At 39.6% G+C, this 16,171-nt stretch overlaps 1 gene segment (V, D, J or C); it reads right to left on the bottom strand.

Annotated features, from left to right (window-relative positions):
- Positions 1-810: 810 nt before the first annotated feature.
- Positions 811-1,705, bottom strand: LOC122790448. The segment is given in 2 exon segments: positions 811-1,378; positions 1,656-1,705. Coding segments are annotated over 2 exon segments (387 nt in total).
- Positions 1,706-16,171: the final 14,466 nt, after the last annotated feature.

Here is a 16,171-nt window from a genome sequence, read left to right as displayed (position 1 = left end):
ATACAAACACCTGATGTGGGAGTATTCAGCATCTGAAATAAGTGTTCAACTTGCTGAGTCACTTTCATGGCTGAATCACTGTTACTGCTTTTTTCTTTGAAGGCTTCTGCTGGAAATTACTGCCAGGCTGGGGCTCCACTGCGAACAAATGCAAATAAATAAATGCATCCATTCATGCAAGTCCAATCCTTTCAGTTCATTTTCAGCTGTGCAACTGTCTTTCTCAGCATGATTGATACTAGTCTGCCTCATATGCATCATGTTATCTGACATATTCAAGAGACAGCTAGTACTGAGTTGGTGGTATAGCATTTCAGAACAGTGAAGACAGACAAGAAATGAAGGTAACAGCAGAATCTTTAAAAGGGACATTAGCTAGGCTCATAGCTGTCAACCTCTTAGTGCAAGAAATCTGGACAAATGCTGACATAATGGGGTAACAAATGCCCAAACACAGGAACAAATTTTAAATATTGCTCTTAAAAACTTAGAAATTTGCTAAAACAACAGTGTTTATGTTAACATGCATTTTCTGAAGGATTTGAAGTCTAAAACTCAAATGTTTGTTATTATTTAGTAATTTCAGTCATGAGAGCATCCCACTGATTTGGCAGAAAACCACAAATTTTATGAAAAACAGACCAAAAATATGAGGCAAAAATCTGGACATTCTGTGAAAATCTGAACAGTTAAGTGATATGGCTATGCTTAAAATGACCCAGAAGTGTAGCTAGCCTAATACTTACCTATGGACCTATATAAAATGTTTGGAATTTGACAAAAAATATGAAGCAGTTATGTGAGCAGGACTATATTTTATTTTATATTGTGCTGAGTGAGATTTAAATTGTCGTTTTCTGAGCTGTGGAACAAAACCTTACTTACAGAGTATATCAGTATTAATTGTCAGTAGTTCAACTATTTGGTAGCGATATTTACTCATTAAACAAATCTGAGAAAACAAAACCAACAAATAAAAAGAATACCGAACTAAGGGTGTGAAAAATTGGAAATATCTCTGAACACAAATTGTCATGCTAGGCAGTTCTGTCACAGGTTTTACTTTTTTGTCTGAGCGTCTCATTCTCCTGACACAGTGTGTCACTAGTTGCACAGAAGTGCACTGCTGTGTCTTGCAGTGTTACCTTTCGGATGCTCAATGTCCAGGAGGTGCTGTTATTTTTTGTCAGATTAAATTGTCGTTCAGATTTTGAAGTGCCATATGCCTGAAACAGAATCACTGGTGCTTGATTAGGCAACTGTTTGTACCAGTAAATAAAATCATCATTGCTCCTTGGGTTACAGTTGAAACTTGCAGCTTCTCCTTCTTTTGCAAATACTTCAGCTGTTTGTGTTACTGTATCCTGGCACTGCACATCTGAAACAAAAAGCATATTATTGTTAATTAATACATTTTACGTTTTATGCATTTCATGCATATCTGCAATATTAAATGCAATACTTTTTTGCTTGGCTCAGACTTTTAATGCAGATTTTCTACATCTTGCCTGGAATTTTTAATATTTCTCTATTAATGGTATGTAATACTTATTGTCATACTGAAAACAGGTCACAATTAAGATTCCAAGGAAGACAATATATCTAACCATAAAAGGTATTAGTTTTAAATATAAAATAATGTATTTTCTTCTCACTTGTGTAGATAGCAAACAGAACCGCAGAAAGGCAATGTATCATCATTGTAGCCTGTGAATTTCCTTTGTGTATGTTTACTGTTCTAGCCTTTTTACATAGCAGCAACGCTCCACCTTCTCTACATTCTTATAAGTCCAACCCTTTTGTTTTAATTACAGCTATGCTATTGTTTCTTTTCAGCACACAGTGATACAGTTTACATTATACTATTTGAAGTATTTAAGTGACACCTAGTGCTAATCGACAGTATAGCATTAAATAACACTATAGAAATATAAACTATGTAATCAACAGAAACATACATGATTCTTGACTCAGATACAAAGAAAATAGACAAAGGACCAAATTCCAAAAGAGTTACTTAAGTCTGCCCTGATTCCAACTAACTTGCTCTCAATGTATGTGACTTACATTGATGTAAAGCTTATCTATAACCAGGCTTAGACTGGTGGACAGATTTCAAAAAACCTGCTCTCAGCCAGAACAAACCTTTTGGAATTGGACCTAGAATATAAGGCTAGCTGGTGATGCAGATAGTAAAGTTAGTGACATGGATATTTTTGCTAGAAAAGGCATTTGCACCATGCACAATAATTATGTACCTTAGGGAAGGACTGGAGATGGAGACTATATAACTATTGGTGTTTAAATAATCTGCCTTCCTGAAAATATCTGACTCACATCCCATGTTATCTATTACAAATCCAACCTTCTAAATGTATCCTTGACAATTTTTAGAACTAACCTGAGATATAACAATATCTGAAAAAAAAGATGTAATAAACTGCATAGTCATATTGTTATTTCTGTTGTTGTTTAGGCTGTGTTAGGAAACGGCAGACTGTGGTTTAGAGCCCATAACTTAGTCCCTTAGGTTCATAGGTTCATAGGCAGGTACTAGGCTATTGGCCCAAGGGCCTAGGTAAGCCTAGCCAACAAGGTTCCCTGGCTTACTCCACCCAAGAAAGTTATTTTCCTGTGCCCCTGTCGAGCAGAGCCACCAGAGTGATCCCTGGGGTGTATTTCCTATGTCCCATCCACTTATTGTGATTTTTCTTGAAGAGTGCTAATGAGGAACTTTGCTTGACATAGATGGGTAGCTTGTTCCAGAGTATGGGAAGTCTCTGGGACAGGAATCTATCCTTCAGCATGTCCTGTTTATTGTGGTGACAAGGTTTAGGTCCCTAGAATGTGTAGCTCGGAGGGATTGGGATTTCTTTAGGTGTAGCATGTCCAACAGCTCTGTGTTTGACATAGCTTTATATGTTAGGCAGAGATCACCTCGAAGCAGACGATATGCTACGGAGTAAAGCTGGAGTTTTTTGAGACGGTCAGTGTAGGGCATCTGTTTGAGGCCAGTAATCCTCTTTGTGAGGTACTTCCGTGGCCTTTCCAGCTGCTGCAGATGTCTTGTGAGGTACATTCCAAAAGGGGCATTGTACTCTATAATGGGTCTAATGAGTGCAGAGTAGAGGGGAACAATGACCTTTTTTTTCCCTGGATGAGAACCTTTTTGTGATGAGGTGTACCACATAGAAGGATTTCCTGACTACTGTGGTAATGTGATTATCAAAGGAGAGATTACTGTCCACCTGGGTCCCAAGGTCTCTTATCACACATTTGGTGTTAAGTAGACTGCCGTTTATGTGGTAGTTCATGAGTACAGAGTTTTTACCAAAGGGGATGACAATGCACTTTTTGGCATTGAGCAAGAGGCCATGCCTCTGACACCAGGAATCTGTCTCAGTGAGGCCCTTCTGTAGGATGTCCACATGAAGTGCGGACTCAACTATGGCTTCTAGTTTGCAGTCATCTGCAAACATCGTTAGCCAGAGGCCTTCTGTGTTAGCCGGTATTTCAGAGAAGTAGATAACAAACAGGAGAGGACCCAGGACTGAACCCTGTGGTACTCCACTTGTCACTGGTCTGCAACTTTTACAGTGTGGGTTCTGTCAGTGAGCCAGTTGGCAATCCATCTTGTGACGTAGGGATTTATACCTAGTTTACTGAGTTTAGCTATAATTCCAGAATAGGAGATGGTATCGAAAGCCTTGGCGAGGTCAAGATAGGCTGTGTGAACAACCTTACCCTCGTCTACGGCTTTGGTGACTGCCTCAAAGAAGTCGATCAGTTTCAGAAGGCATGATCTGCCTTTCACAAACCCGAACTGGGTGGGGTCCAGAGTTTGGAGGTTACCAATGTCTTTGTTTATGAGTTCCATGATGATACGTTCCATCACCTTGCAGACCAGGCTCGTCAGGCTAATAGGGCGATAGTTCCCAGGATCAATGGTGGCTCCCCCTTGATGGAGTGGGATAACTGTTGCTGTGTGCCATTCAGTGGACACAAAGCCTGGTGTGAGACTATGATTGAACATGGTGCTTAGGTGGGGAGCCAGTTCGTTCTGAAGTTCATGTAAAACACAGCCTGGGATGTTGTCCAGTACCATGGATGCTGTGTTTTTGGTTTTAGAAAGTGCAGCTTTTACCTGCATAGATGTGATTACAGGGACTCTGCATTCTTCCTGTATAGCTATGGGCCCTTTAGGGGGTGAGAGGGGGGTAAAGTTAGCACTGAGCCTATCTGCCAGGATGTTGGCAATATCAGTTGTTTCTGTAATTTTCATGCCGTTGTGCTGTAACTCAGACCAGATCTGGGTGTTGCCCTTGAGATTCTTGACATAGCTATAGAATGCTTTGTGGTTTCCCTTAGAATCAGTGGTGATTTTGTTTTCATAGCTAGCTTTGGAGGCTCTTATAAGAGATATTAGCTTCTTACTGAGGCTGATCAGGCAGCTCCTCCACTCACGGGATTTTTACTCTCTTTTGCAACAGTTTCTTCCTTCTGTTGTAGAGTTTGTTTACAGAAGGGGACCACCAGATTGGCTTCCTTTTTTTGGAGGATAGCATATTGGTTCTGTTTGGGATAGCACAATCCATGCACTCGTGTAATTGCTTAGGAAGTTATGTCAGTCCTATTTCCTTATATAACGTCAGCTGATTTCATTGAATGATTGTTTTTTATGGTTTGAAGAAGCCATAACAGGGTGAAAGTGCTTACCAATAAATAGCTTAGATTTTACTTGAATCTGGCCTGGACTCATTGCTTGAATAAGCTTTTCCTTTTGCTGTTTGAATAAGTCATAGTAGCTGTTGAATTTATGCTGACTTGTTTTGCCAGCCTTGGTTTGCTCCCGTGCTTCTTTTCTGGATATACAATAACAGGGACTAGTTCTTAATGTCCTTTACTGTCTTCCCTTGTTTGCTTATTCCACTGTTCTGCTATTTAAAATTCACCATACTTTGAAATGTAATAATTAATCACTAAATGATGTAAATTTCTGCAGGGAGGATCTGCCCACGCCAGTACATGTGTTCTAGCAATGATCTGCTTCATTGGATTGAGTTTCTCTCCATCACGTTCCACAACTTCACTGCTGATTGCTTTAAATTGCTGGTACTCATAATTGGGAGGAAGTTAACAAAAAATGTGTTGTTTATTTCAGTGTGAAAACCCCCTGCAGCCCAATATGTGTGGAGCCCCCCTCCCCCCACATCCCATTATGTCTAAATGCACTGCTTCCAAGATTGCACCAACAATGAAAAAAAATATTTACAGATCAAATCCGTGTATTTATATCTCTGAAACTAAATACACAGGCAGGCATTCAGCTGCGAGTGTCTGATATGCAGGTAGTGGGAATATGAGTATGTGAAAGACAAATGTTCTACCTCTTGTAAAAGTTATACATTTTAATCTCCTTAATATTCAAACCAAAGGTATAAGTACAGCAGATACTTTACACCCTTCTATAAATCTAGTAAAAAAACATATTATGACAATGGTCTCTGTTCTCAATGTCATCAACGTGCCTTTTTAAAGCTTTTTTTAACATGCAAATGATTTAGTGGCTAAAGGTTCAAATAAAGACTGAAAGGAAACAAAGTTAATAAGTGAGGCAGCAGAGTAGAGCAAACAGAGGAGATTAGTTTATTTATTTATCTGTTTGCTTTTTAACCAGTTATGTTAACTGATCCTTTATAGACTTATTCAGTAATGACTCCAGCCACAAGTGCAAGTTTATGATATCTGTATATCTTATATCATATCTATATCTATATGATCTATATCTGGGTATAAGGAAAACAGTCTGCAAAAGTTCATTGCATGGATCATGAACAAAAATTAACTGGCACACATATTGCTGACAGTGAAACACACATCCTCCAACAAAAGAATCAGGAACAAAACAAAAACAAAACTAGAAAAACATAATTTTTTGCCATGGGGGGAGTCATCTGGTCCTCCCTACACCCCCTGCTATGGATATATATATATATATATATATATATATATATATATATATATATATATATATATATATATATATATATACCAACCCTGACATCACACAATAGTGGAGAATGTGTATAAACCTCAGCTCTGTTAATGTGGAGGAGTCTTGCACTGGTGCAGTCAAACCAATCGTACAGAGCCAATAGATCAGCTGTCAGCCAAAGACCCAATGATCATTTTGGAGAAAACCATTGTACATGAGCACACATATATGGCCATTTTTAGAGCAACCAGTCTTTGAGAGTGTATTTTTGGAAGATGAGAAAGTTGGAGTACATAGAGAAAATTGGTGTGACAATAGGAAGACCATACATTTTTAACACAGTACTTGAAGATGGTATTTAACCCCAGACCCTGAAGCTGTGAGGAGAAAAATGCAAAGGAATGTCTGTAGGAAAACAAACTAAAATGGTACACATTTGTTAGGGACAGCAGGCGTTTTCATTGCATACATTGCTCCTAAAATTGCCTGAAAGCAATAATCTATTTTACAACAATACACGCGCTGTTGAATTTTGGTTAAGAATTGTTAGATATACTCAGTGCCTTCTTATCTGCACATTTCTAAACACTATATCAATACTTTATTTAGAAAATGTGAGATTAATATTCTAGGAGAATGCAATAATATTCCAGGTATTAATGTTTAATAAGTAAAGGCACGTACAGACACTCCATGGGCTTCAGAAATATTTTCCACCTCATGACAGCAGAATTTCCATGAGTAGGGACCACACACTGGAAGCGGTATTCAGGGGCACACTGGTTGCGACAGTGATAGACTGTGAAATACTGTAGTTTACATAATATGTACAGAACAGTATAATGACATAGAAATGAACACTATTATATAAGGATAGTACTGAATGCAAATAAAGGTGAATATATTTCACATGATGAGATGCTACCCTGAGAGTTGTTGGCATCAGCATAATCTTGGAGTTATGAGAGAGCGATCATAAATGTATGTATGAGGTAGATATCACTTTAGTAAATATGAGCATGCAAGAGGCTGTTCTTGCTGGTGGTAGTCACAGAGGTAAGCATCATCATCCTCAGAGCTGATGTTAGTGCCTAAAATATCATCTACTCCATTATAAAGGCATAGTGCAGTGCTAAGGTGTATAGATAACGGCTACCTGCAGGTGATGGTTGAATGATATCTCCCTCGTATGCAGGCCTGTGGGATGCTTGGAATGCACAGTCTTGTGGATATCAAACTATGTGTGGCTTTTGGAATCCTGGCTACAGGAACCTTCCACTGGGTGTTCTGGAGAAGCCTCTCAGCATGTGTTTGTTCTTCAGATTTTTTTACATCTTCTTTCAGCTGCTTTTGGTTACATATGTGATTTATATCATAGGCTCATGCAGTGTAATTTTCCACAGGGCCATCTTATTGTTGATGTTGAGTATGCCCTAAAGTCATGGCTCATGACACCAATAAGAAATCAACAAAGTATTCTAGTGAATGCATGCAACACCATCCTGTCACAGACCTGAATCATCATTGAATACAAGTATGTTACACAGGTAAAAGCCCACTTCCACTCTCAAGGTGTCTCTGGCAGTGCCTTGCAGTGTGTTTAACATTACATAACATGTTTCTACACAAAAAGATACAGCAGGGGAGAAACATGTGGGAGGAGGAAGTTCTGGAGTCAGCAGTAGAGGGAATGCAAGATTAGGAGCCTGTGGAGGAGCCTGCTGCAGGGACGACTATGGGAGGAAGAGGAGGGTACAGTACTCCATGACACTAGTTAGGAAGCAATGTCTGGTTCATAACTATGACCCATATTAAGCATCACATACAACAGTAAAAATGATGCATGCAGTAATACATCCAGGCTGTGCTATATTATATACGGACTGGTCACACTGTGCATTAGATACAGGCTACTCAGGTACCAGAATACTGAGGTAGGACATTGCTGTCATCACAGTGACAAATGTCAACAGTGGGCAGTGTGCATGTGTGTGTGTCTTAGGGAGTGCAGGCCACAACTGTGTCTGACTGTGAGAATTCAGGAGGGTTGTTTTAGGTAGTTGATGAGACTGGGTTGCATCTGATACAGCACTGTGCCAACATCTGACAGACAGGTCTAGGATACGTGCAGAAAATCTATGCACCCTCTCCGAGGTGATCACAGACATCATCCACAGTATGTATAAAGGATAGAGTGCTACATGTGTGCAAATGGTGGGATGTTACAAGTAGCCCATTTGCATTTGAATCTGTGGAGTCATACACTGACATCAGCACTGGACGGTGACGTGGAAGTGGTGGTGCTACAGGTTCATATGTAAGTTCTAGGCCAAATGCCTTTATGGGCCTTTTTAAGCCCACCCAATTTCCCTTTTTGTGCTTAAAATAACCCATCCCATTTGGTTATAGATTGGCCTTATCCATCCCATGGTTGATAATTATATATTACCCTAATGAGAAAAACTGGGATCATACCATGCGTAATTTTTGGGGGCCCATCCATGGGATAAACATTTAGGAGCTGCATATCTCCATTAGTAGTACATGAGGCAGTCCTAGGATAAATTTCCTGTTTTCCATCCATAGATCCAAGTTCTGCCTGAATATGGACAGGGATGAACTTCATTTTATGTAGACGGGATGTCTATTTCAGAACAGTGGCACCCTCTGTGAGATATACCTATCCTTCCAAACAGTTCTGTTGATGTTGCAGAAGAGGTTTAGATCCCTAGAATGAGTATTTCTTATGCCATTGGACTTGCTGATGTACAGTAAATCCATCAGTATTGGGTTGGAGGATTTCTTGTATGCCAGACTCAAGTCACCTCTTAGCAGTTTGTAAGATATCAAATATAGTAACAAGGCTTTGAGTCAGTCCATGTAACACATATTTTTAGGCCTTGTATCCTTTTAATTTAAAGCAGAGTGCTTTACTACAAAACAACTGTAAATTTTGAAAAGTGTGCCCATTCCATTACCTAGGCAGCTGAATCTAAATCCAGATAGGAGTGGCCTTAACATCAACCAGTCTGCTGACTCTAACACTGTCTACTTTTTTACAGTAACACTGATATAATATTTTCTACATGCCTGTGCTGATACTTTGGTATTGACTGGTGAGAACATCACTCGCTGATAGTTTTTTGCAGCACCTGGTGGACAGATGACAGCCTGCTCTGCTCAGCTACCCTACTCCCATTTACCACCCACCCCCACTACAACTAAACTTATTTCTAATAAAACATTCCACCAGTTACCCCAACCCAATCCACACACTTTGCTTAAGATTCCACCCATGTACACAGCTACATCACCGACCCCCTCCCATACACTACACTCATATTAATCCCTACTTCTACTTAAGCCACAAAAGATATTAAATAACGCATCTCAGCCTACCACAACTTTACTATTCCTATTTCTTACTTATACTCATACCTACTATACCACCATGTCCCCATACTACACCAAATATAAAAACGTTCTCTGTACACAGTGTCTCCCTCACTCTATTAATATTAACCAATTACTTAACATCATACGACAACCAAATACCACATGCCTACAAATCTCACACAGCTATACTCCATCATCCCCTCCAAACACCACACCTAAACTTGTAATAACTCCTGATCTCCACAACATGACACACCTTGGAGACCTTCAATATAAATACATTAAATTTCCATCAAAATTCCACACTTCTTTCAAATGTAATAAAGGCCTAACAAAATTCTCCCCTCTAGTCCCAAAGCTAACAACTCATCTAAACCTCTGTGGTGACATACACCCAAACCCTGGGCCAAATACCAACAAAAAACAAACCACAAACAACCCCATAATCCAGATCCAGTCCTCACTACACATCTCCTCTAGAAGCTCTGACATCATTATGGTTAATATAAACCTTAGAAGAATCCTCAACAAAATACATGACCCACATGCTAACATATCACTATACTCCCCTGACATTGCTGTCCTAACAGAAATCTGGCTGAAACATGACATAAATGATAACGTAATCTCACGTCCATGCTATAATATCCATAGGGTGGACAGGACTAACAAATGTGGAAGAGGAGTAGCCATTCTCAACAAAGCAAATCTCAAGCTAAAAAACACTTAGGACCAGTCAAACTTTTAGCAATGCTGAAATATTATCTGCTAAACTCAGAATAACCCCCAAGAAATATTTAATCATCATAGGCATTTATATTCCAAAAGGTAATAACCTTACAACGATTGAGGAAATACTCCACTACACATCACTAACATTCCCACATGAAACCATAATTATGAATGCCTTTAATGCTGACTGGAACAAATACAACACTGATAACTCCACTAACTTGATCAACCAGCATGGCTTTACACAACTCATAGAATCCCCAGCTAGAATAGACAAATCCACCAATAGGCACTCTACCCTTGACCGGATCCTATCCAATAAAATACCTCATGTTTTGGCCATCTCCCCGACAGTATTGACAACCACCTTTCAACATACCTACTAAGACAACAAACTCATCCCTCCAGAAACACCACATCTAGACAAATTCGGAACAAGAAAGACTTCAACCCTGAGACATTTAACTCCCTCCTACACACTTACAATTGGACCCCACTCAAAACATGACCCCTAGATACTGCAGTAGAGCACTTCAACTCTACTTTCCTTAATATTCTTAATAAACTGGCCCCATGTAGAATCACAAGAATCAAAGCAAATTATGCACCATGGCTAAAAAGACAAACCAAAAACCTACTTAAACAAAGGGACAAAGCCTGGACACAATGGTACATTAACAAACCCAAGCCAGCCTTGACCACTACTGTAATCTTAGAAATAAAGCTAAAACCCAGATAAATGTAGACACAAAAAAAAAAAATACTAAACTGATATCCAACTAAAACACCATAGCAACCCGCAAAAATTCTGGTCTGCCCTGAAAAAGCTTCTTCAGACAGGCCAGCGAATAACCCCAATCCCAACAGTTACTTCTAGTCAAGATAGCGTAGCTACAGAATTCAATATATTCTTTACTACATCAATACTTACACTTACTAAATGGTGCCGTAATTCCCCACCAACTATCCAACCCTGCCTATGGAAAATAATGATACCTTCCACTTTAAGCCCGTCCCAACTAACACCATTACAAAAATGCTTAGCAAACTTAAACCAACCTCTCCAGCTGCAGATAATTTATCATCAGAATACCTTAAACTTGTAGCAGATGCCATAACATACATCTCTATCCTGATCAACCACTGTCTCAGAACAACATGTCCCATAACTCTGGAAAATATCACTTACTAGCCCACTTCATAAAGGAGGAAACTCTACCAAAATCTCTAACTAGCAATTTTATCCTCACTAGCCAAAATCCTAGAAAAATGCACCCATACAGAGCTTATGGACTATCTCTTAACTAACAATATCTTAGCAGACACACAGCATGGTTTCCACCCCTACCACAGTGGCAGAACTGCTCTCCTGAACTTCGCAAACACAATTAACCATAACAGAAATGATAGCAAAATATTATCTTCCATCTTCTTAGATCTCTCTAAAGCTTTCGATACCTTATTCCACCAGAAACTCCTTACCGAGTTAGCCTCTCTCAAACTTAGTCACTCTCTTCTTGCTTGGTTTCATAGTTATCTATCTGATTGTCAACAAAACAGTCAAATGGCAGCATGAGCTTTCTACCTTTCTACCTGTATCCAGGGGGGTGCATCAGGGCTCAATCCTGGGTCCCCTTCTCTTTGCTATTTTTACCAACAAGCTACATTCTGCTACCCATCCTGCCACCATCATTCAGTACGCAGATGATGCTACACTCATCTGTGCTGAATCTACCTTACAACAACTCAAAGTAAAACACAATAAGCCTTTTCAGCCATCAAATCTTGGCTATCGGATTCACAACTAATACTCAATCCAAATGAAACTAAGCTCATGCTCTTCCATCCTGTTAAAACACCTGACTCCTCCTCCTCATTTCAAATACACTCATCAGATAACACTACTATATCACCTGTGCCATATACCAAACTACTAGGTGTAACAATTGTCAACAACATGAAATTTGACATGCACGTAGTACAAGCCATTAAAAAGACACATATAAAACTTGGCTGTTTTATATAATTAAATCTTTCCTCATCACCACTACTAGACTTGAAATAATTAGAACCCAGCTTCTCACTCCCTTAATATGCACATCTCCTATCTTCACCATTTTAAAAAAAGACTGAATTAACAAAACTTGAGGCCCGCAATAACAAAATTAAAAAGTTTGCAACAAATTCTCCATATACAATCCATCACTGCCTGGCAATACAACAACTAAACTGGCTAGATCTTCCCCAACAAGTAACATACACCCAACTCACTGTCATACAAAAACTCATTCACCAACAAGACAAAATTCCTGCCCTCCAACAAATGCTCCAACTCTACATTAACACCCGAGTCCTCCATTCCTCATACAAATCCCTCCTACACATTACCAAATCTAACAATAAGGCTGGAGACTCTCTCTACTCAAACTATATCTCCAAACTCTGAAATAGCCTCCCTCAGCCTATCTTATCAACAACTAATCTATCTAACTTCAAGAAACAACTCAAACACCACCTGAACAAAAACTGGATATGTTCTTGTTACACTCCTGGTTAAAATCTACACCTTTTTCTCCTCTCGTACGTTCCACTTCTCTTACTTTTCTATATAAATATTTCTTACTAGTAATATCAGACCTATATAGTTATACTTCTCTTACACACAACCCTAATTATCCTCCCCTCCCCACACTAACGTATAGACTAAACACTTATTTTTTCCCTTCCCTAGCCCTAACCATACCATAATAATTTATTTATAATTTATTATCCCCCACACACACGCATCTTCCCTATCCATTTTCTGTATACTTAACTGCAATAAGTATCTATATTTGCTGCAACCTAACTTAGGTATAAGGATGTGCTCACCTTTTTACATTTTCAGACAATACACACTTCAACCTATATAACATCAACTGATACACTCTAATCCTGACTAAGAATATTCCTCTTAATGTAAATCTCTGTAGGTCTGACTATATAAAAAATCCTCTCAATGTAAATCTCATTATGCCTGACATTGAAGAATCTACTCATTGTAAATCTCTACAGCTACATGCTGTATAAATTCCTATACATTTTTTTTTAAACTATATCATTGTTGTACATTATTATTCACTATGTTGCATGTCTTACATTCATTGTGTTTTGCTGTAAACTGTTGTGGAGCTTTTCTCTGCAGACCTCCACTGAAAATGGGCTTCATCCCCAGTCAGACTTTCCTAGTAAAAAATGTAAAATAAATAAATAAATAAATAAATACTAAGTTATCTCTGTGAGGCATTCCAGTTGTTGTATGTGCCTGGAGAGATACATGTCAAAGGGGGCATTATATTCAAAGACTGGCATAATTAAGGCTGAGTAAAGGGAGACAATTACATCATTAGGTCTAGACACAATCCCCTTGTTTAAAAGGACTTTCTTACAACAATGGACACATGTTGGTCGAAAGTTAGGTCACTGTCCACATAAGTTCCCAAATCATAAACAACGATGTCAGCTCTTAGGGATGTATTATCAATTTGGTAATTCCCTGAGATAGATGACTTCCTCAATGATACAATAATGTATTTTCTGGCATTTAGTTTTTGTCTGTGATTTTGGCACCAATTATTTATTTGGGACAAACCTTCTTGCAGGATGGCTAAGTCATTTGGGGATTCAAGGACTACTCCTAGCTTTTAGTCATCTGCAAATTTAGTCAACCGGAGCCCTTTTCCTTCAGAAATGTAGATGACAAATGGGAGAGTCCCAGTACAGAACCATGTGGCCTCCACTCCCATGGGCTCCCCCACTAGAAGTGAAGTTGGACCAGACACTTGCAGAGTGGTGACCATTATATATTGGCACAAAGGGACATCTGCAGCAGGCAGACTCACTCCTCCTCCTCCTCTGCATAATGCTGCATGTCTAGCCTGGCACTTCTACAGCTCATCAAGCAAGTGAGATACAGCCCTGACCAGCTCAGCTATGGCTGAATTTGTCTCGGTCTGTCCCTGTATAATGTTCTTGCACAAACACTAGGTAGTGGCCATAGAGACATTTAAATCAGGAGACCCAGTACCCATGGCATGGCTGGACACTAGTATACTGGTCCCTGACATCCTCCTTACAATCAGTGGACCTGTTAAGAACCAAGGGTGAATCTGGCAGGTATGAGAGCATTCCCTGTGCCATTGAAATGGACATAGCCTGTCAAAATATGGCATTCTGGTTCTGAGGGATTGGGTTACACAGCACAGGAGATGTGTCCATGGAAGGGGGTGATGATATGCCTGTCACATTACACACATCAAACAATGGCATCATGACCTTTCAAATGTGACATGATGTGGCTGGCTTTAACACTGAGTCTAGAAAGATCTTCAGCAACAGGTTAGGCTATATCCAAGGTGTAGGCATTTAAGAGAAAACACTTGTGAAAATACATAAGTATAATAGAGTATATGACCGAACACTTCATCAACACCCAGAGCACAGTGAAAATAAGCCTATATATCAGAGTGCTATGGAAACTCTATCATACTCTGAGCAAGCTGATGTTCTAGTTATACTTTAATGTTCTTGTAACAACAAAAAAGCCATGCTTGTCAAGTGTATGGCCCTGATTTGGTAAAGGAGTACAGAAAGTACCACATTTTACCATATACCTACTTACAGCATTACCAGCAGATATGCGAGGTGCTCTGTGCAGTTTCACACCTAGGTATAGAACTCCACTGTGGATATTGGAACTGCCTGGACTCCCACATAGAAATATCAGGAATTTTCTGTGTCTAAAAATGATCACGCAGTCAGTAAATGTCACATGGTCATCTGCTTCGGGACCATGGGATAGCCTTGGGAAGTGCTTGTGCAGTCATGGCAGTGAGCCTTGTATGGGTTTGTTCATATGTCTTGTTTTGGCCACCAACAGCAATGATCTTCTGTAAAAGGCCTTCCAGAAACATTCATGGAAGGTCCTGGCACCTCCACCAATCATGATCACAGATGGCCTGCAGCGAGATGTCATTCATTGTGTAGGAGAATTTTCCCTTACAATAATGTTCACAGTCAGGCATACCAACCTGTAAAATCCAAGACATATTTATGTAAGATGTAGGAATGGCATACACTCGCTGCTCCTGAAAATTCTCATTGTTGAGGTGACCTTTGTCATTTGACACTCATGATGTTCCACAACCTACACATATATCTGCCACCTGTGTGGTGGCAGCAGATAAGGTATATTTCTAAGAGTTGCTTTAATATGTGGCAGGGAGCCACATTACCTGGGAAGGAAAAGTTTACTGTAAGAAATATGCATCTGTGGTACTTCACAAATTCCCTTGCCTGTGGGTCATAGCGGCAAGCATACTGCTGCTATTTAAACAGTTAGTGGATATAGGTGTGGTGAAATGTATCATGTTATTTTCCTGAACTGTTGAAGCACCACAGGTCCACCAGCGAATTTACCTGCCATTGTTTAATGACATACCTGATGATAAACTATACCATCATTGTCATGTACAGTATGTTGACCCTCAAAGTATACTCAGGTGGTATATGACCCTGACAGGACTGTTTATGTAGCCCAAGAGTAGATTGAGGCCTACTTCAGCACATCCCTCATTATGTTTATGCAAACTCATTTCATTAACAACGTAAGACCTCCTGCATGGGTATAAATGGATGCAGGTATAATCCAGGTGTGCAGCATCATGGTACAAATGTAGGAAGAGGATGCTCAGACCTGCTATAGAAGGAAGGAGAATAATCCTCCCATAACTTAATCCCTGATGCTGGCAATGCAGGTATGTTTGATGAAAAAAACAGTGGAGCATTTACTATGCCAGCAGATGTACCCAGTGGTAGTGTGTTCCCCCTCTCCATCTGAATACAAAGAGACACACACACACTCTTCCTCACTGCTGAAGTCCATCATATATGATGACTGCAAAGGCTGCATGGTCACAGCAGTTGTACCCACACCATGAAGGGATGTGGAGTGCAATGTCTAAGGTATGTGCATCACCAACAGGCACAAGTGAAAACTCATCCCCACCC

This window comes from Protopterus annectens, chromosome 16.part0 (assembly GCF_019279795.1).
Source record: "Protopterus annectens isolate FY-2018-M chromosome 16.part0, PAN1.0, whole genome shotgun sequence".
Taxonomy (NCBI): Eukaryota; Metazoa; Chordata; order Ceratodontiformes; family Protopteridae; genus Protopterus; species Protopterus annectens.
Note: the sequence above shows the minus strand (reverse complement) of the source record. Positions and strands in the feature narration are given on the sequence as shown.